The sequence below is a fragment of the Ornithodoros turicata genome, chromosome 1 (genome assembly GCF_037126465.1).
Source record: "Ornithodoros turicata isolate Travis chromosome 1, ASM3712646v1, whole genome shotgun sequence".
Taxonomy (NCBI): domain Eukaryota; kingdom Metazoa; phylum Arthropoda; class Arachnida; order Ixodida; family Argasidae; genus Ornithodoros; species Ornithodoros turicata.
Genome location: NC_088201.1, coordinates 201,201,629 through 201,225,112, shown reverse-complemented (window position 1 = coordinate 201,225,112; position 23,484 = coordinate 201,201,629). Strand labels below are relative to the sequence as shown.

The 23,484-nt window shown below is 45.8% G+C and overlaps 1 protein-coding gene across 1 annotated transcript in view; it reads right to left on the bottom strand.

Annotated features, from left to right (window-relative positions):
• LOC135375397 (uncharacterized) overlaps positions 1–23,484 on the bottom strand; it is a 504,420-nt gene that overhangs the window by 15,644 nt on the left and 465,292 nt on the right. Inside the window, exons 16-18 of the mRNA XM_064608122.1 lie at positions 18,297–18,403; positions 8,625–8,733; positions 7,195–7,350 (exon numbers count right to left, since the gene is read on the bottom strand). Coding sequence (XP_064464192.1) covers positions 7,195–7,350; positions 8,625–8,733; positions 18,297–18,403 — 372 coding nt within the window. The remainder of the gene's footprint in view (positions 1–7,194; positions 7,351–8,624; positions 8,734–18,296; positions 18,404–23,484) is intronic.

The following is a 23,484-nucleotide window of genomic DNA, read 5'->3' as shown; positions in this document are numbered from 1 at the left end:
ATGGACATGTCACGATTAGCTCGTTGTATGTAGGCATTGAAGGTGTTAGGATATTTTGTTCTTTTGCAAGTCTAATTTAGTAAGACTTTGGGAATGAAATGCTTAATTCCTACAATCACCTCTCATGTAGGGGTTTTTCTGCAATAGTTCCCTATGCAATCATTATAGTAGAATAAAGGAAATAATCTTGGGATAGTGATTCAATTAATAACAGGTCCCCTGTCTAGAGCGTACGCGTCCTTGAGCCACGCAGCTGCATGATGACGTAATACCGCGAAGCTATTGTTTCATTGTGTTTCATTGCGTTTCATATTGTGGACATTGTCCAGAGGAGCATTAGTGGAAAAAAAACAGTGTGGCCCTGAGACAATAGGATGACGACACGACCAATGAGCACGGCCTGCAAAGGGCGTAAGGATTCACTTCTTGCTTGGACACCGGCGGGTGTGGACATGTTAATTCTGCTCCTAGCAATTGCGTTGGCCGTCAGTGGAAGAGCGTAGCTTCGGTGGGGTTCCGGTTGCCTCTGATGGGGTGCGGATGTGTGATTCGTCACTGGTGAATGGTGTGTGACGATTGTGGTGGATTTTGTGACGAACGGATTTACAATGAGGGAATGCGGCGAACGTGAAAAATGATGGTGAGTGTCCTTTTCACTCTGTTCAAGTGTCTGTGTTTGTTTTCCTCTGTAAAGTAAGACTTTGGAATTCGCAATAGTTTCCTATGCAATCGTTATAGAAGAATAAAGGAAATAACCTTGGGATAGTGATTCAATAAATAACAGGTCCCCTGTCTAAAGCGTACGCGTCCTTGACCCACGCAGGTGCATGATGACGTCATGCCATGGCTTCATTCCAGATTGACCTTGTCTAGTTGTGTCGACCGACCGTGTGAAAAAAAATCGGTGTAGCCTTGGGACAATGGGATGACGTCACGAGCAATGAGCAACGCAAGAGGAGGGCGCAGGAATGCTCTTCTCTCTTAGCCTCTCGCAGGTGGTCGCCGCAGAGCGCGCGCATGCGTAGCGGCCGGTCATGCGTAGCGGCGCCCCAGTCACTTCCCCGCTGAATCTCGCGGAATGCAGACGTGTCCTCGGTCGCTCCGCAGTCCCCGCGCGGCTCAGTTTGTGTCAGGCTGTCGGATGGAGCAGTCGCATCGGTCTGCGCTCCTGCTGTGGTGAGCTGATTTGTTGTGTAACTAATGCTTTCGCCAACTTTGTCCCCGCTTTGTTTGCGATTTGATGAAACTCCCCACTCTCCAAGGTAAAAAAATAAAGTGGTGTTTGCGGTTTTCATGCCTTTGCACATCCGGCGCTGGTTGCTGTTGTCCGGGCATACCCGCCATTTTCTATCTTCTTCTGCCTTGGGAATGAGAGTAGCGCAGGCGAGATTCTTAATAATTTTGTCGTCAGATTAGTTGAGAGAGTAACCGCTAGGGAGTGCAGCTGCGGGACTTTATACAGGAGAAAAAACCATTACGAGTCAGTTCTCTGCCTGGCTGTCGGATGGAGCAGTCGCATCGTTCTGCGCTGCTGTTGTGGTGGGATGATTTGTTGTGTAACTAATTATTTTTGTTGATTGCTATTGATGGTTAGCATACTCTTGCTTTCCCAGCCTCTGTATTACGAGTGTTTTTCTCTTCGCATGTCCAGAGCTGTCCTAACCTGCCCAGACATGTCATGATGACGTCACACCTGACGTCACAGGATGTCGGGAACTTGTGGTCATAGCTGCGAGGCTTTGCAACCTGCCTCTGTGCTCCGTCGCCCGGCGATGGTCAGAGGCCGTTCGGGACCGCTTTCTTCAAGATGGCGTCGTTGATGTTCAACTAAACTCCTTCTCTCCACTCTATCTCTATCTTCTTTTTCTTTTTTATGGACTCTCGTAGTGCACAAGCTCAGCTGGACTGGACACGAATTAGACGCTCCCCAATTAGTGTGGTGACTCCATGGAGGGTGCTGATTAATGTGGGGGTCCCAATTAGCTCTAATTGCTAATTAAATCGTGTTCAGGACAGTTGAGTGTTGTGCGCTATGAGAGTCCAGTCATTTCTACTGGCTTGACCATGTGCTCTGGATGCCGCAACTGCAGGCAGTTGTTGCTTTCAGCCATGTGCCTCTTGTTGTTATTATGACGTGAATAAGCTCAGATCCCTAGGGTCAGCCGGGCTGCACCAAGGGAGATTAATTTGTTTTTGCCATGTTATACATGCCACAGTGATGTGACATGTATAGCATGACAAAAGGAAATTAATCTTCCTTGGTAATCAGCAATACGTAGACTGGTAGAAATCCAGCGAACTAGTATAAGGAAGTATAAAGGGAATTGCCTCAAGACGAGAGCCACTGATATTTCTCCTAGGCACCGTCCGGATCATTGTCATGGTATTTAAAGGGTTACCTAACCCTTTGATGATTTTGACCTACCATGGCAATGATAAGGATGGTGCGCAGCAGAAGAATTGTCTCTGTTCGAAATATCAGCGGCTCTCGTCCTGAGGCAATTCCCTTCAAACATCAGCAGTAGTATCGCCAAATAATTTGTTTTTTTTATTTATTTATAATTATGCTTCTACAACATATGCTTCACCATACCACGTTCACGCAGCTGTTATATCAGGATTTCGAGGTGCTGGTGTGGAACAGCTGATATCGCGAAAGGATGCCAGCTGCACACTTTTAGCTGTGCTCGTCTCTGCATACCCCAAGAACGACTGACACTATGTTGGGGGGTGCTAGAAGGTGGGAGGCTTGCCCTACTTGGCATCAGGAAGTGGGTCTGAGTACCTGCAAGGGAAGGCTGCAAACATTGTGGGTTTCTGAAAAGTGTAACTGTATCGTAATGTGGCATCAATTCATGATAAAATGACACTGTGATACTATTTGGATGAGTCACATTCTACAGCGCAGATGTTGCCTTATGCAGTCTACTGTTTTAGGCAGTGATAATCCAATATTGCTCTGAACAAGAATAATATTATTTCATGCTAATAAGGTAGTACTATTTATGCTCTGAACCATAGATGGAACCCCATTCAATTTGAAGCACTTTTTATTGTGGGAAAATGTTACCTCTAATCTGATCAACTGATTTTATTCGATAAATAAGATCAAATGCCCCTAGCTGAAATTAATCAACTTATTCTGCACCGATTTGAACCAGTGGGTGTGTTCCAAGTGCGCACATACAGCATTTTACGTTTCACGCAAATCTTAACTGCAAAAGTGTCATGGAGTACTATTGAGTGCGCAGGTTGGAACAGCTATATATCTTTCTCGCATGGTTTGTGGCTGAGACCCTGCTCATTTTATTGTTTTACGACGGGCAGTACATCCTAGCTGGCACACACTCCGTGAAAGCGTCGTCGTAGCACCATATCTTCAAATCATTATAGCCCATTGAGGCTGCGAAAGAAATGTCACTTACCTCGGGCAATGGCATGCTAAGTAGTTGCCTTTGTTCAGTGGATATCGGCACGGCGTCAACTCAAACGCTTTCTTTTTTAGTGGAATCCCTACGCGCGTTCGTTTAATGTCAGTGGACCTGTAGACGTCGTCCGAAAAATGTGAAGAATAGACGCGTAGTTTTTCTCGTAGGTCAGGGTTTGCACAGAAAATTGCATCTTCCCACTTTCGCTTCGTCTCGCGGTCTCTCGGCTCGTGAAACACCTCTGGGTTAGCTGTGGGCGTCTTCATATAACCAGGATCGTATCAACGTGCACCGCCTGACATGATCATTTCGGAGCTTCCAGACGTGAAAGAAATGTCAGCGAATTTCCCAGTATTCACAAGTGTCGAAAGCAGAGCAGACGAACTTGGAGACAAGAACAACACGGTCGACTGCTCCCTGCCAGCGCAGCCCACTGGTTCGCTTAGATAAATACGTCACGTTGATGTCGGTCCCGCTGGAGCCTCCGCGGCTGCGCAGGCGGCTCTGATCTTTAAAATTCGTTTATTTAATATCTACGCAGGTCGCAGCCATGAAAATTGGCCAAATAGACCAATGAACGATACCGAACATTATGGTATTAATTTGATAGACCCGTTTCCGGATGCGACTGTCACTTTAAATCTGGTAGGCTCGTCACAGAACTATACAAAAAACCGACTGAGAGACGTCAATACCTTCATTTTGATAGTCATCACCCTAATACACAAAAAAGAAGCATACCTTATAGCCAGTTCCTACGCCTAAAAAGAATTTGCTCAGAGGACAATGATTTTGTTAAACATGCCCAAGAAATGACGTCCGATTTCCAAAAACGAAACTACATCCCTGATCTTCTTCACGAATATTTCATTAAATCTTCTTCCTGCGTAGAGCTTCCCTACTTTCCCTTAGGCCAAAAAAAGAGAAAGAGAATCTTGTCTTCTCCACCACCTATCATAAAGCACTTTCCAACACCAAATCCATTCTCAAGCGGCACCTTAACATCCTACATGGTGATGACAAACTGAAAGAAATATTTCAGGCTCCCCCACTATTTGCATTCCGCCGGTACAATAACCTACGTAGCGTACTCACGTCTTCCCGCTTAACTTCTCAGCAATCAGGTTGCTACCCTTTTATGGCCATAAATTTGATATTCAAAAAAACGTCAATCCCCCATTTCAATACATTTCAACTTGCCGGGTCATAGTATAGATACCAATTTGAAAATTATTATAATTGAGTCGGGTTGTAACACGAACATCAAACGCAAAAACAGGGAGTCCTTCTTTATCTCAAAATTTAAATCACTCCAACCTCATGGACTCAATATCAGCCCGGGTACCGTGCATCAATTGATTAGCCATTAACGTATATAGCCGCTTCACCCAAACACTGTGTTCCCTTCCAAACATACACTTTCTAGACATATTGTTCTCTGGAGCTCACTTTCGCTCTTTTCCTCCTGGCTTAGCTTTCCTTCCCCCCCCAATCGGGTTCGACCCCAATCCATTTGCCACTTATAATATGCCGCTTCTCGCTGCTGCTTATGATGTGCCACCTTTGCCGCCAGTTTCAACAGGTTCCGCGTCTTTTTCTTTGAATCATGTCCGGTTTCTGCATTCTTTCCATTATTCCCTCTACTGTGCCCGCGGGTTTGCGACCAGCCTTTCCCAGCCACGTGGTATTTGTCATCCCTCTGGTAATTTATCTGCTTTACCCTCTCCCTTTTCGTATGTTCACGTGTGCCATTCGATTGTAAATATATTTGTAACTCCAATGCTCCTGTTTTTGTACCTGGCGAAATGCAGTCCACTGCATGAGAGCTTTTCATGACTATAACCTACATTATAGAGTATAACTGGACTATTTGAGACTACCCATGTCGGGAATGGTGTAATGACATGAATTATGACAATGCAGGATGTGATGAGCTTTTAATGAGTATAAGCTACATTATAGACTATGACTGGACCATTTCGGACTATCCTTGTCAGAAATGGTAATGACATGAATTATGACTATGCAAGACTTTGTGAGCTATTCATGACAATAACCTAGATTATAGGGCATGACAGGACTTTTTTCTGACTCCCATGTCGGAAATGGTGTAACGGCATGAATTGTGACTATGCGGGGCTTGATGAGCTTTTCATGACTATAGCCTACATTATAGACTATAACTGAACTATTTCATAGTAACCTCATTACAGAGTACCATGATCTATGACTATGTGGGATTTCATGAGCTTTTCGTGACTAAAATCTGCATTCTGTACTATGAGTGAACTATTTCGGACTGTTGGAAATTGAATACTGTCATGACTTATGACTATTTGGGGATTCTATGAGCTTTTCATGACTGTAACCTGCATTATAGACTATCACCAGATCAGTTCGGGCTCCTCTTGCTGCAAATTGTCTAATGCCATGACCTATTGCTATTTGAGTGTTTTATGGGCTTTTTTGACTATAATCTGTTACTTGGGCTATGACTGGACGGTTTCGCACGGTCCTTTTTGGAAATGGTATAATCTAGTCTGCGTGTCTAGTCTACGTGTGTGACATAATAGCCCCCCCCCCCCCCCCTACGTGTTTTCAATTACACGTGTTTTCTGGTTTTGAGGAGTCGCGTTATGTCTTGATTAGGTGTCTTTGCCCGTCGCTCAGTCTTGCCTATCAAGCAGTGTATCCAACGAATTGCAGCATCTACGCCATTCTGTCTTAGTCCACTTTGAGCACCGCCACTGTCTTACAAATTAATTCCGTCAGTGATTGGCTTAGGCGAGCGCATGAAGCCTCTGAATCCGGACGCAGTACACCCATATGCTTCAAACTGTTGGCTGTACACTGATCGTCTTGCGAAGGCACACATAGGAGGTGATGTACTGCTTGCGACACAGTTGTCTGGAATCGCCTGTCAGTAGCTCTGATATATATTCCCAGGTTGTCCCAGGAAATACCAGAGGCAAATACCACCAGGAAAACCAGGTTGCCCTAGGAAATATTGTATTTAAAGAAACACCATAGGTTGCATATGTTTGCAAAGATAAGTGTTCTTGCAACATCTGGAGATTTGAGATGAGATAAACTACAAAGAGATAACTGAAGACAACGGTGCCGCAATGTACTTGGAGCATATTTACACGATTTCAAACGAGAGGTATAAAATATTCGCGTTAAGAAAACGTAAATGATCATTCTAAAATTGAGTATAAATCAGCAGTGCATAATGTCTCTCGTGAGCTTCCGTCCAGTGCTTCCCAAGAACGTCGTAACGCAAATGCAAAATGGTTGTGTAACATGTGGTAGCACGTTCTTGGTGGCTTGCCGATAGAGGTCGCATGTATCTCGATGATACAGTGGTCTAACAATACGGTAGCGAACCATTATACAAAATAATTATCAAAAGTGCAGGGTACACGCCTCCGGTTACTAAGCAATCAGGAGGCAGAACGATGTCACTCGGGAAGGTGGTTGGCTAAGAGCATGCTATGCGTGTACGAAAGACCGTGGAGGGCACACTCATGAGCACGTCGCGATGAGTATACAGAGATGGTCTCCACATGAAATGTTCCTGATGATTTCCTAAGCATAGGGTAGTCCGTTGCCTCAACATGCAGCATAGTGGCCACAGTGAGCGACATAGATCGTACCAGAACGTGCAGGGTTGATGTTAAATGTAAGCTACGTTCTCACTGTATAACTGCCTACGTGGTCCCGCTTGTCCAGGCTATACATCTGGTGTGTTGGGTACTTTACTTACTTGGTTGTATCCGTGGAAACTCATCTTCTTGCATTTTGACCCTATGCTGTCACCGCCGTGTGCTAAATTGTAAGAAATGAGAGCTGGGGTCAGCGTCAATAACTTGATCGCCCTGATGGTCGATGGTGTCGCGTCGATCAGCTCGAACGCCGTTTTCTGCAATATAAAGCGCAATGCATGAAACACTCCATTTACTATTCATGACATCCAGCTTGTACCCATGCGGAGCTTTCAGGAGATAGAATGGTGGTGTAGGGCACAACTGCCTGTGTCCACTGAAATGGATTTTGGCTATATTCTGATTTGGCACCTATAGACCGGTGTTGGGGATTTGAGGGAACATATCGCATTTAAATCAAATCCGCTGTTTGCACAAGGTGCTCAAATCAAGTCCGGATTTAAATTTATTCGAGTAAATTCCGTCAGGTTTGAAATCGAGATTTTCAAATTCATCACAAATCAGAAAAAGGAACTAACAGAACGTGAAAATAAACTACAGAAAAAAAAAAAGCATGGGAACTAGATAGCATGACGAATGTTGTGCTTATTACTCCCTCCTATGAACGAATATCTGAAATAAAGAGACGAGAGAGCAGCATAATGATCAAGCACTGCAAAAATTGGTGGGAAGTAGGAAGGATGCGCATGAAGTATATGCCGTAAATTGATGTAAGCGTCGTTGCAGTATTTGTCGTTGCCGTCGTTGCCACCGAGGAACATTCTTTGATCCTATGATGAGTCGCCGAGGGGTTCTCAGTAGCATATTTGCAGATTAGATTTCCTTCCAGCATTACAGCAGTATAGCAATGCAGCCAGAGACGGAGCAATCGGCCATGGTCGTGATAACGTCCGCATCGTTCATGTACATTGGCTGAATCTTATAGGAAATGATGCAAATCCCTATCAAAATAATAATCTAAAAAACGTGATTGAATCCAAATCCGAATCCCTAACCGAAAATGTGATTTAATCGAAATCCTGTTTATAATGCTACCGACAATCAAAGCAGATCTACCAGTGTCTTGTTGATTCAAACCCACATTTAAATCACATCCGAGATTTCAAATCCTCAACACTGCTGTGGACACTTTCCGGGCGCATAAAAATGAGAGACGAACGGATTTGCAAGCGCGCGTTACAGTGGTTGCTTGATCCGAATCACGAGTGCGCCTCACCGGCGCGATTAATAAATTTGAAGTCTTAATGCAACGACCGATTGATGATTAATGTCAATAACAATTGCAGACCCGCAGAAACACGAACAGCCATGTTTGCGCATTGTTGGCCGTGAGCCGGCGGAAACCAACAGCAACATTCCAATGGCATTCCAACTTTGCGGAACGACGTGAGTGGTTTGTTCACAACCCATGGCGGACGACTAGAGCCTGTCTACTCCATGTACGGATCACATAGTGAGAGGCGGGACTTACAAAAGAGGGTGCTGGCCCTTCCCATGGTGACGGTGCCCTCACCGTGCAGCTCTTGCTGCGAGTCGGTACCAGTGAGGTGCCATAAACGATGAAGGAGGGGCGTACGTGCCTGTTTTATAGAAAAGAAGGCAGGGTATGAAGGCTTAGCAAAATCAAGAGATGTACCGCATGAAAGGTGCTCGAAAAACTGAACACTTGTAACAAAAGTTACATATTATTGCCCTTTAGTAGCTACTATTTCATTTTCACTTGTGCTTCTTAAGCTCTTGGAACTACTTGGAACCCGTTAGATCCGTTAGATATTTTAGATCCGTTAGATCCGTAGTACCCATGTGAAAGAAATCCAGTGAATATCCGAATTGGGATACAGTGGGACCACTTGAACAGCAAAGTAGTTTGAAAAATTCGGCGCCGATTTAGCAGTAAATGCGAGAGAGATGCGTTAGCATTAAACGCCTTTTCCGATAAATAATCGACTTCCGGGTATCCACTGTCGTTCAAAAACCAACTTCCAGTTGTCCACTTCCGCTCTAAACCCGACTTCCGGTATCCACTTCCGGTCCAACTGAACTTGCGGTTCTCCACTTCAGGTCTATACTTGACTTCCGGTTCGACGCTTTCAATTAATTTAATTTTAATAATCTATAAGTCCATTTAATTAACCTTAAATACTTTAACCAAGATGAACTGTTGTAAGAAATGTAAGACAGAAGGAAGTTGCACTCCTATTTCACCACCAATTTGTCAGGAACTGTGGAAAATAAGGAAGGAAGGCGTAACACAAGAACTACCCTCGTTCCTAGCGCGATGTTGCCAAGTGCGGTGTAGGTAGGTTTCTTACTGTCCTTGCTTCTGGTACTTAGTCAACTAAATGTCATCTAGAACGCAACGATATTGTGAAATAACCATTTGTTTCCCAAGGTTCGAGAAAAGCAAATAAAAGTATGAATAACTATCTTCGGTCCTGGTGTCTTAATTATCATTTGCGAATGACGTTCTGTGTGTTCGTGCAGATCGATGCAAGGCAAACATATGGCCAAGGGAACGTGATCTTAGGTATCTGAGGTATGGAGCCATTCCAATGCAAGTTGTGTAGCCCAATTTCATGTTTCCAACATTTTTACACGATGGAAATAGCAGAGAATGAACCAGGGTAAAACGAAAGGAGGTGCGCTTCGCTAAAACATTCATGCACCAAATAATTTCTGCTTTTGACTGGGTCACTGGACTGGTTTTGACTGGAGGTGGTTAGACGTCGAAAGAACGCAGCTCGATGCAGACCCGGACTGAGGGGGAGTCCTGAGGGTGGGGACGCGTCAGAAAAGGAGGGCCTGCCTGAGCCAACTACTTCCATTACCCATTCCGCTTGCTGCGCTAGATCCTTGAGGAGTGGCTGGATGCAGGGGCAAGGGTCATCTGGGCCTGCTGTGGAAGTCTCTGGAGGAATAGTTCCCTGAGCACGTTGATGTCAATCGTTGATGCACGGTCACCAAGCAAAGCTTCCATGGACCGCAGCAATTTGTCGTCTCTTGCCCGGACCACAGCCAGTTCCAGAACACTTTATTGACGACGATGGGCACTCGTCCTTTACACATGCGCCATAATGTCGACACCACATTTCCCCCACGCGGAAAAAAATCCACATACTAAGAAAAACAGTAAAATCTTAACGAATCAGCGACTATAGTCCTTTAAACGAGTTAGAAGTGCGCGTCTTCTGGTACTTGTACGAAGATGAGGTGCGCAGTCTTCGTTGTTTTGTCTTGGTGGCCCAGGAGGATTTGCCTGGCGTACCAGTGCCCCAGCATGGACGACGAGGTCTTCTCTGGTGGAGCTCTCCGGCTCCCAGTGCAAGGTGACAGGCGTCGATTCTGTTTCGGGACTCCTTGATTGCAGTAACTTTGGTGCCACGTCCTTATGTACTTTGGAAAACCTGCTTGCGTTCCAAATTTTGTTATTGTCCAACAGGAAGGAGTTCGGTCCTCTCTTCTCGATGATCTTCTTGGGCTCAGAAAACTAAAATCGACCATACCGCTGATGACGAGGTAGTTTCACACGTACTAAATCTCCTAGTTTGAAAACCCTCGGCTGCGCCCCTCTTTTGCTGTCAACGTATGTTTTTGTGCCCTTCTGCTTTTCCTCGACGTTACGACGTAGCTGTTCCATCTCATGAGCTATATCTTCGAAAAACCTTGTTGTTAGAAAACCAACCATGTCGAGTTTTGTGCGAATGTTCCTTCGATGAGGCAAAAAAGCCGGTGCTAGCCCAGTCGATCCATGAGGTGTGGCTCGGGACAGTAAGTACTCTAAAACAGCTTCCTTGATTGGACGTTGCTCCACGCGTGGTATTTGTATAAGATGCTTCAACACTTTGTTGAACAGCTCGACCATCCCGTTACCTTGCGGGTCGTACACAGAGGGAAGTGTGCCGAATTCCACAAGCTTGAAGGAAACTTCCGAATTCTTGTGACACGAACTGACGTCCGTTGTCCTTAATCATTTGGGAGGGTTAGCCTTCCCGGCTGAAAACCTGTAACTTTATGATGGTCGTGCTGGTGACCGCACTTGAAAAGCAAACTTCAGGCCACCGACTGTAGTAATCTATCAGTGTAATCATGTACGAACAGTCGTGTGGTGCTTCCTCGTAAGGGTTCATTCCGTTCCGTCCATGTCCATTCCGAGCTTTTCCCACGGGGCGTTTGGGAGCGGTACCGGAGTAAGTGGGGCTGATACTGTTTTTGCAGACTTGTCAGCCGTTTGACACACGACACACATTCTGAGGACACATTCGCGAATGGCAGCCTCGACGCTGCTGTCAATTGCAGGCCACCAGTACAGCTGACTAAGACGTTGCTTGGTACGCACCATGCCGGCATGCGCCTCATGTGCCAGGGCAATTACCTTCGAGATCAGCACGGAAAGGACAACAATCCTTTTTCCACGTAGCAAAACTACATTGACTTGCGACAGTTCCGCTCGAAAGTTGAAAAACAGTGCTACCTTGTCTGAGAGGGTCCGTTTCGTTGGCTACTGTGTTCTTACGGGTAGCCGTTAAACTGCATCTGCAACCTGGTTATCTGTTCTTTTCTTGTACACGACGACGAAATTGTAATTAAGCAGTCGCGTTAACTACCGAGAAATTCTAAGTGGTCGATATCCGGCTCCTTGGGTGCCCAATAGAGCGCGCAACGCCTGATTATTTGTTTCCAGACTAAAGGGGCAACCCCAGAGGTACACGTGCCAGTGCTCTATTGCATTGCATGGCAGAGCCTCCCGTTCTCCAGCGGAGTACTTACCTTCCCATTTACTTACCTTTCCCTTTCCCAAACAGTTACCTTCCCATGAGGCCGTAGGCCCGACGCATCAGTCGTTACAGTAACTGGTAGCGTCGGGTCGAACATGATCAACGCTGAGCATGTGGACACGAGACATTTGAGCCTCTCAAAGCATGCCTGAGCGTTTGTGCTCCACTGAAAGTCTTTTTCGCCTCGGAGCAAGTGACGTAGCGGTTCTACTTCGTCCGCATAATTCTTTATAAATTTTGTATAATGTCCAGTCATACGCAGGAATGACCTCAATGTGCGAAAGTCAGTGGGTGCTGGAGCTTCTAGTATGGACTTTACGTTTACTTATAGCGGCATGACTTTTGCTTCCGCTACCGTATGACCCACAAAGGTGAGTTTCCTGACGCCGAACATGCATTTCTCGTTTAGCCGTAGACCCGCGTCCGAAAGAGGTCTCAAAACTTGGCGTAAAATCCTCGCATGCTCCTCTTCACTTTACCAATGAACGATGATGTTATCAAGGTAGCGTATAGTACTCGACTATAGTCTTTGGGCACATTTGCGAGGAGATTCTGGAACGCAGAGGGCGCTGACGCCAGGCCAAAACATACCCGTTTGTAACGGAACAATCCATCGTGCGTGACAAAAGCAGTGATATCACGGCTTTCTTCTGCTAGCGGTAGCTGGTGGTGGTTATACCGCAGTTAGATCTAGTTTGGAGAAGACTTTGGCACCGGCGAGTCTGTTAACAAGTTCCTCTATGTGTGGTAGAGGATAGCGATCAGGTATGACGGCTCTGTTCGGTGCTCGTAGGTCCACACAAAGTTGAATACGGCCGTCCTTTTTCTTAGCGACGACAATCGGCGATACCCATGGGGACGCATCAACGGGTTCTATTATATCCATGTCCAGGAGCTTCTTCAGTTTCTCGGAGACATCGCCCCTTACTTCAAGCGGTAGTCTTCAAAGTTCAGCTATAGTGGGCTCCACTTCTGGTCTGAGTTTCGCTTTGTGTGTGCAACCTTTAGCAACGCCCAGTTCTGGAGCAAACAGCTGCGGAAATTCTCACTTCGCAATGCGCTCGCAATCAGACGTCGTGACCGTTGTTTCTAGGCGTGGCATTTGTGCTCCGTCAGTGTGCAAATTCAGTGATGCGACTGCACCAAGTCCTAACACTGTAGTACCTTGCAGCACTACGTAAAATAGAAGTGAAAGGCTCTGCGTCTTGTACTCAACAGAGATGACAACGCATCCTCTGACTGGTATCTGCTTTCTTGAATAATCATGAAGCTCAATAGAACCTGGTCCAAGTGAAAAATCTCTCGAGAAGGTAGAATGGTAGACGTCCCACCGCAGTATGGAAACAGACGATCCTGTATCAATTAAGAACTTGGCGTTCTTGCCTGCAGCTTCCACTGAAACGGCCTTTTCCTTGGTTGTATGCACCTCGAGAAGCATAGCACTTGCAGTATTCGGAGAACTGATATCGTCCTCTGAGGTATATGTTACCACTTCACGTGTAGTACCATGGTGCTGTTTGCTTGAACCTTTGCATATGGTGACCTTCTTTCTTGCATTTAAAGCAATCCTTATCCCGTGCTATACAGTTTGGCGAGTTAGTCAAATGGCGCGTTGAGCCAGAGCAATAGCAGGCATCTGATTTCTTTGTTTTCAGCTTGTCCCGGGGCTTGTTTGAGCTCAACTGTTGCGGTTTTCTCATGAAGCTGCTGTTGAGCTGCTCTCCGACTCTGTTCTACATGACCCGCTAGCAGAACCGCTCTGTCCAGAGTAAGTGCTGAGCCCTCTAATAGTAGTAGTAGTAGTAGTAGTAGTTCCCGTACCTGCGGCAATGCAGCTTTATCGACAAGTTGGTCACGCAGGGTTTCGTCAAGCATGGGCCCGTAATCACAAGTAATGGCGAGTCCTCGAAGAGCTGTAACGTAGTCCTCGACGGTTTCATCGGGAACTGTACCCGTTGTCGGAACTTACGACGTTCCACTACCACGTTGAAATTTTCGGCACACCTCTTTTCAAGCGTAGCTAAACCTTGCACATAAACATTGGTCATGCCTGTGGACGATGCTCCTTCGTTCGTTTGTGTGGTAGGTACGTCAGCAGCTGTCAGCATATGGAGTATCCGTTGACCTTCTGTTTCCAAAGAGTGAAGTACTCCATCTTTCAGTCGTTCTGGGGTATAGGATACGGCATCGATGGCAAGTATATAATTTTCGAACATGCGACTCCATTGAGTCCAGGTCGGTCAAGAAACGGCGGCACCGCAGCAGGAGCGCCGAAGTTCGTAACTATAATCTGAGTAGCTGAACGCACACCCCTTTTCGATCGTCACGTAGGTCCGTCCGACGTCGCCAGTTGGACGGCGATCACCAAGCTCTTCGGTAGTCAACAACTGCTGCAGCCGCTTACGTTCAGTCTTAGTGGCGCGATCGATTATCGTGAACTTGAGTCCGGTGTGCGGCTCCTAGGGGGGCGGTGCTTGAAGCGCGTCAGCAACATCCATTGGGACGTCGGGTGGTAGGGCGGGGCTATGTGATGGTACATCGTGAGCTGGGATGATACACCGGCTAGCTGAAATTGGGTCTCTGCCTGAATGAACCATATGTTCGGGTTCCTTTGCCAGAATGGCGGTAGGCGAATGGTGACGTGGTTCATGGAGGTCGAGGGCGAGGAAGGTTGCGTGGGTTGTGAAAGAGCACCAGCGGCATTATTGCTTGCCTGTCTGTCGTCGCGGAGCGTCCTTGACTCCACTGTTGGGTCACCAAATGTAGGGGAGGTGGTGTTCCTCTACATGAGTCCTGACCGGCGATGATGGAATGTCGCAGCGAGCAGATGGACGTAGGCCTCACACTAGGACGGTGACTGTAGAACTGACTGGCAGGCGCAGTGGCGCGCACCAGCACACACACACGTCTTCATCGTCGACCACGGGCCGCCACAATGTCGTCTGCTTTGGAATATCTTGTGACTGACCTGCAGGATATTCCCCACGCAGAGCGCGAAAATGCATCATGCACATAGCAGACGATGCCGTTGGTCCTGTCGTCTGCGAATGAATATATTGTGACCAATGCTGTTCTATACTAGATGCCTGTCACACCGAGCGCGCTCCCATAACTCTGCGTGTGCCGCGTGTTTTCCGATGTGAACACAGGGGGAAAGCGCCAGCTTCTGAACCTACCGCCCGCTACAGTCTCCTTGTAAATCCTAGCGGGATGAGAGGTGTTTCGGTACATTACATACTGCTTCCACTCAATGGATATTTATTGTGAGCCTAACTGTAAGGGAGTCCAGGATCCCCAGTTATTTTGAAGCCGCTTGAGCACAATGTAGCAAGTAGCGAATGTATAGACCCAACCCATGAGGAGGCACCAGCTTCCTGGGGAGGAACCAGCACACATGAATTTGGCTGATACTGGCATGAAGCTGATACACATTCGAAAGAGTGGCACAGAAGAAGTGCAGTTTCTATATGCTTCCCGGAGCTGTGCAGGACGATGCACAGGCACACGCACAAACACACACACACGCACGCACGCACGCACACATAAAGTGGGTCATTCACAGCCATATGGGAATCGTAAGAAAAAGAACTGCGGATGCGGTCAAAACGCAAACTGCCTGATCACCCGCTCGATTTAGCCACGATTCAAGAAAGCTGCTCATGTGGCATTCTTCTTTGAGCTTTTGTTTATTATTATTGTTGTTGTTACTATTATTGTTGTTGTTGTGTATGCGTTCACGGTGCACCGCAGCCTTGCGTTCAGTGTTTTCGGGGTGTGTTTTCTCTCACGCCATTTTTCCTTTAGACCGAAGTGTCAAATGGAGATTCGCTCTCCACTTTGCATGCCGGAGGACCTCACGGCGTTCCCTATCACTATCTCAGCGCTATACCATTCACTACAAGCAAGAACTGCTTTGCTTGGCCTTTTGTACAGTTGGTTCCACGGTGACACGTACCATCACAGGTGCGTATGACAGCATAGACGTAAGCAAACCACTCAAAACCTTCACGTTCAAGCATTAATGCTTGCTCTTGTTGTGTTATTACTTGTTGCTCCGCGGGTCTTACTTACGAAGGGTAACGACGAAATATTATTGGCACTGCACTGTGCTTCAACATGCGCCTCTACTGCCGGTTCAACTGCCCTTGCCAGGCTGAAGACTGCATGCAGATGGCTGAGTCGTTGGAGGTGGATCTCTGCTGCCAGTTCCTCCTTTCAACAAATGTTCTATGAGAGCCAAGTCCGCTGGGAGTTCATAAAACTACACGCTCGACTATTTTTTTCGCTGGCATTCTGTTGTAGGCGTACAGCGCCGCATGCTATTGTGCTTGGGTACTTCTGCGGCATGTGAACAAAATATTCGACACAAAACAAGACACCAAACTGCGTCCATGTTTGTAGACTTCCTCGGCTAATTTCTCTTCGCCATGCCACGGCTGACGTTTCCAAAAAGAGGCTGGATACATGCTGCAAATTCAGGCAGCTGCTGCTTTGACTGAACGTGTCGTGTGCTAGTTGTAGTGTCACATGGCAGCACCACGCAGCGGAAGCGATACACATTAAAGGGAGGGGGCATGGATCACTCTCCGCGCTCGAGGTGAGAGGCATGTAGTATAGAGGAGGCACTCTTGTTACTGATCTCCAGGATATTACCCGTGATTACTAGAAAACGAAAACGCATGACGCACATAGCAGACGACACCTTTGATCCTGTCGTGTGGTACGGGATATCTTGTGCTTCAGCCGCAGGATATTCCCTGAAATACATGAGCCAAATACTGCAGCTGAGCCACAAGATATTCCGTAGCAGACGACAGGACCAATGGTGTCGCCTTTCATGTGCGTCGTCGTTTGATGCTCCTCCAACACTGGTGTATCCAGCAGATCAGTCATGCGATATTCCTTCGCAGATGACAGAGCCAGTCGTGTCGTTTGTTATATGCGCCATTTCCTTTCGCGATCTTCAGCCCACGGGGAATATCCTGCAGCTCAGTCACAAGATTTCCGCATCACACGGCAGGATCAATTGTGGCCTGCGATGTGAGTATCGCCTTTTCGTGCTCGTATAAGCATGTAGAATATGAATTGGGTCGTTTGTCATACTCCCGCCTGCACTCTCAATATGTCGACGTCGTGGGAATGCTCAACGTAAGATGGGGCAGAACTTTAGTCCCATCAGCAGTTTTTTTCCTGCCTCTAGAAGATTCTGAGGGGATGTCCCTCATGGGGATACACATTGTAGTGGTTACAAACACCATTGATTAATTCAGTTGACACCCGGATCAAACTGAATCCCGCCTGCATTATTTCAGATGGCATCCGAATTAAACTGAAAGGCACCTGGATTAAATCAGATGGCACTTGGAGTAAAATCGGTGGGAAAACCTGTCGATACTGCTGTTCCCCCATGTTGCTCAAGGAAAATTTGTTCCTGCAGTCCGTGCACATGACACTGTACGGGTTGTTTGACACGGGTTGGATCCGGTTGGATGGACTCATCAACTCATTATTCAAAGTATACTTCCATGAAAGATGAAAAATGAGAGAAATTATGTTCTGAGGCTGGAACAACATAGAAAGGATTTCCTGTCCTTTCTATCTTGTTCCTGCCTCAGAACGTCAGTTCTATCATATACTTCCTTCTCCGACCCATTGTCAACGAAATGCAATGCACACACAGAACTGGAACCCGATTAACCTGGCTCACAACAACGCGTTCGCGGGCCCGAAGCGATGCATGCAAGATCACGTGCCACCCCTAGGACGATGCCCTTTGTTTGCCCTTTGATACCGTTGTTTCATGCTTCGCAACTGCTTTCCCAAAAGCCACAGTGGCATAGGAGACGAACTGTGCCAATCCGCACAAGCGGCTCTGGTCACTGTGTCATAGTACCCTTCCTGTTTTCCACTCGCGCTGGAATTGAGGGTTTCATCGTTTTTCCCGGTTCGTACACCCCCTGGACAAACTGAAGTGGACCTTCTTGCAAGTGGTTCCGCAGGTGGAACCATTTGCAAATGGGTTTCGGGACAGGATGCAAGTGGTTTCTCAACTGGAATAGCATGCAAGTTGATATTTTCAAGTTGTTTCCAAAGGACTAAACATGATTGAGAACGCACAGGGACAAGGGCTTCACAGAGCTTTTATGTCGTCCTTGTCCCTGGACGTTCTCAATCATGTTCAGTCCCAACCAACACGCTCTAGATATTCTCGCACTCCTAGCGTTTCCCAAAGGGGTATTTGTTTCACAAACAACTTACAAGTGGTTCCACTTGCAAATATTTTTCACGTGGGTATCGCTGTACAGAGATGGTCGTGACGCCCCTCCTCTGGAATAGCCACGCTACACTAACAGCACAACTTAGCTCACCTAAGAAGACGAATGAGATTTTCAATGACTCTGGCATCCCTGATGTTACAGCCGTCTCTCAACGTCAATCCAATGGCGGGTCCTTCGTCTTCGACTATCCGTGTCAGCTGAGTTAAAAGAGACGCGTGATACTTCTCAGCACGCAACAGGAAAGGCTACGGTGACATTTATCCACACTGGCATAACACTTCTGCCTACTTCCAGTAAGTATTATGCAAGATAAGGTCACACATAATGCACACAAAAAATTATCACCCACAACTAAAATGTAGTATCTCTCGATCAATGTTTCTAACTCCGACGTATCCAGTAGAGGTTATCAACGTCATCACTAGTTTAAAGAATTTAAACTCAACCGGCCATGATGAAATACCTGTAAAACTAGTGAAAAAGATAAAACATTCAATGTCACGACCCCTTGCTAATATAATTAATACCGGTTTTGTTACAGGAGTGTTCCTAAGCGCACTTAAAATACCCAAAATTATACATGTTTTTAAGAAAGGGGACAAACTGTCGCCTAATAGTCACAGGCCTATAGCTGTACTATCGGTATTCTCTAAAATCTTTGAAAGGATCATACCTGGTCCCTGTAACAGTTTCCAAAGAGAAAGTAAACTGTTACAGGGACCAGGGCAATTGACATGCAGCTATACTCATCGTTTATTTTTCCAAATGAAGAACATTCGAAGGAACCGTGTGCACCCATCAGTCAGCTCTGGCATCAAAACATTCCAAAGAGAAAGTAAACTGTTACAGGGACCAGGGCAATTGACATGCAGCTATACTCACCGTTTATTTTTCCAAATGAAGAACATTCGAAGGAACCGTGTGCACCCATCAGTCAGCTGTGGCATCGAAACATTCCAAAGAGAAAGTAAACTGTTACAGGGACGAGGGCAATTGACATGCAGCTATACTCATCGTTTATTTTTCCAAATGAAGAACATTCGAAGGAACCGTGTGCACCCATCAGTCAGCTCTGGCATCAAAACATTCCAAAGAGAAAGTAATGTTTTGATGCCAGAGCTGACTGATGGGTGCACACGGTTCCTTCGAATGTTCTTCATTTGGAAAAATAAACGATGAGTATAGCTGCATGTCAATTGCCCTGGTCCCTGTAACAGTTTACTTTCTCTTTGGAATGTTTTGATGCCAGAGCTGACTGATGGGTGCACACGGTTCCTTCGAATATTCTTCATTTGGAAAAATAAACGGTGAGTATAGCTGCATGTCAATTGCCCTGCTCCCTGTAACAGTTTACTTTCTCTTTGGAATGTTTTGATGCCAGAGCTGACTGATGGGTGCACACGGTTCCTTCGAATGTTCTTCATTTGGAAAAATAAACGGTGAGTATAGCTGCATGTCAATTGCCCTGGTCCCTGTAACAGTTTACTTTCTCTTTGGAATGTTTTGATGCCACAGCTGACTGATGGGTGCACACGGTTCCTTCGAATGTTCTTCATTTGGAAAAATAAACGATGAGTATAGCTGCATGTCAATTGCCCTGGTCCCTGTAACAGTTTACTTTCTCTTTGCAGTGTTTTGATGCCAGAGCTGACTGATGGGTGCACACGGTTCCTTCGAATGTTCTTCATTTGGAAAAATAAACGGTGAGTATAGCTGCATGTCAATTGCCCTTCTCCCTGTAACAGTTTACTTTCTCTTTGGAATGTTTTGATGCCAGAGCTGACTGATGGGTGCACACGGTTCCTTCGAATGTTCTTCATTTGGAAAAATAAACGATGAGTATAGCTGCATGTCAATTGCCCTTGTCCCTGTAACACTTTACTTTCTCTTTGGAATGTTTTGATGCCAGAGCTGACTGATGGGTGCACACGGTTCCTTCGAATGTTCTTCATTTGGAAAAAAAAAACGGTGAGTATAGCTGCATGTCAATTGCCCTGGTCCCTGTAACAGTTTACTTTCTCTTTGGAATGTTTTGATGCCAGAGCTGACTGATGGGTGCACACGGTTCCTTCGAATGTTCTTCATTTGGAAAAATAAACGATGAGTATAGCTGCATGTCAATTGTCCTGGTCCCTGTAACAGTTTACTTTCTATTTGGAATGTTTTGATGCCAGAGCTGACTGATGGGAGCACACGGTTCCTTCGAATGTTCTTCATTTGGAAAAATAAACGGTGAGTATAGCTGCATGTCAATTGCCCTGCTCCCTGTAACAGTTTACTTTCTCTTTGGAATGTTTTGATGCCAGAGCTGACTGATGGGTGCACACGGTTCCTTCGAATGTTCTTCATTTGGAAAAATAAACGATGAGTATAGCTGCATGTCAATTGCCCTGGTCCCTGTAACAGTTTACTTTCTCTTTGCAGTGTTTTGATGCCAGAGCTGATTGATGGGTGCACACGGTTCCTTCGAATGTTCTTCATTTGGAAAAATAAACGATGAGTATAGCTGCATGTCAATTGCCCTGGTCCCTGCAACAGTTTGCTTTCTCTTTGGAATGTTTTGATGCCAGAGCTGACTGATGGGTGCACACGGTTCCTTCGAATGTTCTTCATTTGGAAAAATAAACGGTGAGTATAGCTGCATGTCAATTGCTCTGCTCCCTGTAACAGTTTACTTTCTCTTTGGAATGTTGTGATGCCAGAGCTGACTGATGGGTGCACACGGTTCCTTCGAATGTTCTTAATTTGGAAAAATAAACGGTGAGTATAGCTGCATGTCAATTGCCCTGGTCCCTGTAACAGTTTACTTTCTCTTTGGAATGTTTTGATGCCAGAGCTGACTGATGGGTGCACACGGTTCCTTCGAATGTTCTTCATTTGGAAAAATAAACGGTGAGTATAGCTGCATGCCAATTGCCCTGCTGCCTGTAACAGTTTACTTTCTCTTTGCAGTGTTTTGATGCCAGAGCTGACTGATGGGTGCACATGGTTCCTTCGAATGTTCTGCATTTGGAAAAATAAACGGTGAGTATAACTGCATATCAATTGCCCTGCTTCCTGTAACAGTTTACTTTCTCCTTGCAGGGTTTTGATGCTAGAGGTGATTGGCGCATTTTCATCACTATGTACATAGAAAATAAATCCCAATGTGACAAACATCAAAATGTGTTATGCATGGTCATTACTTAAACTGCTCTCATTGCTATGACTATATGTAGAAAAAAAAGAGGGGCTCCAGGGATGGGCACAGCACGATAAGGGTACACGGCACATGACAGTTAAAATTACTGGCCAATGCAGTTTTTTTAACGACCACAGCACAGTAATGCTACACGGCGTATGCCTGTTAAAATTACTGGCCAATGCAGTATTTTTTACGGGCACATCTTATACCAGGCCACCTTGAAAAAGACGACCAATGTTTGGCAGCCAACTGTCCTTGAATTTGCCCGTTTTTTTTTACGGTGAATTTTTTTACAGAGCAGTTGTAGTGAAGTTCGTCTCCTTGAAGACACGTGACGCTGTTTTACAAGCGAAATCCAAATTGCAGGATAGCAGTGTGTCCATATCCCAAGATTTCTCTGTTTGCACGAAGTTTATTCACGAAAAAAAAAAAAAAAAGGTTGAATATGGGGTGATTTCATGCCGGATCAGGCATGGTGCTCCGGTCGACCTTGTCCCTAGGAGGCATATTGGCGCTGAAAGTAGTTGTAAATAATTGGTAGTTATTTTTTAATTGATTATCATCCAGATCTCTGCATTTCGATCATTGCGCTTCCAACGCAGTCTGACGCCACGTCTCTTCATAACTATTTGACATATTCATTTGATTTCTTTTTTCACTTATTGTCTGAGGTGGGTAGCATTGCATCCTTAGTTCTGAAGATCCTAAGCTTTGCCACTGAGGAGATAAAAAAGCGCAAAGTTGCCTCATTTGTAACATATGGTACGTTTTGGGAACCTCACAAGTCGTCCCCCAGTTGTGATACCCGAAAGTAACCTACATCATTGTGTTCGTCTCAAAATGTCATTTCTTCGGATAGCGAATACATCGTATTGTGATTCGGGCAAAGCCCCTAACAGTCTTTTTGTGAGGGGTGTCTACGGAAAATGCGTAAATTCGACAGTGCACATTCCATATATTGCCACTTGTGACATCGTTCGTTTTACTCGCAAAGTTCTTCATGAGGACTCAAAACAGCGCATCAGCACATCAGTTTTGAGTCGTCATGAAGAACGTTTGACCTCAGGACCTCAGGAAGCTCAATAATCTCAAATAAGCTCAAAAACACGGTTATTCCGTCAGGCGAAACGCACAGTATCCAGCTCTACCTGCTTGAGGTATCGAGAATGATTCATGAGTCTAGTACGAATCTATACTAGGGCTGTTCGCCAGGCTAAACGTAACTTCTATTCAGTTCAACTTGCGGGCATGCTTTCTGAAAACCTCAGGACAATCATTCGCCCTCCTCGAGTTGATCCTATATCTCTGGCGGTGACTGCGCAGTTGCCTTCGACGTGGCCTTCGCTAGTGTCTTCACAAAAGACATACATCTGGGTCTCTCGGATTATATCTTGTCGATCCCCGTCTACGTTCCGATGGATAGAATTGTGGTCACCCAGGCAGGGATAATAAAATTATTCCGCAACTGAAGTTATCGTCTTGTTGTGGTCTCTATCTTCTTAACGCCAAAGTTTTTAAAAGCACCAAGCAAACATCTTGCAGCCGGGGCAGTGATTTTTCAGACCCCCCGCCTTTTACACAGACTAGAGTCCTGCACGGGCCGGGACCCCGACACGGCCCGCGGGCTCAGCTGGGCCCGGGCCGACAAACATGTTTCCAAGAGTCAGGGTCGACGGGGTCATGCAGCTAATTTCAGACGATGAGGGACTATTAGTTCATATCGTCTTGTGCTTGCGTCATTCCTGCGCATATATTTGCAAAAACAAGCAATGAACACCATTCTCAAAGACACTTCACATTACTCCTGACTTTTCACGTATTGCACAATCACGTTTGGAAAGGTTGGTTAGAAGCAGAGTTCGAGGTAACTCGTTACAAGTAACTCAGTTCCTTTTTTTGGTAACTTGTAACTTAACTCGGTACTTCTGCGCCGTTGTAAATGTCAGAGGAACTCGTTCCTTTTTCAGATAACTTTGCCAAAGTAACTTCAGTTAAGTTCCAAGTTACTTTTAACTCTCTTTTCACTCACGTCCACATATTTTCTTGCTTTCTCTCCGGTTCCTTCATGGCATTTTTTGCCATAAAACGTGATAT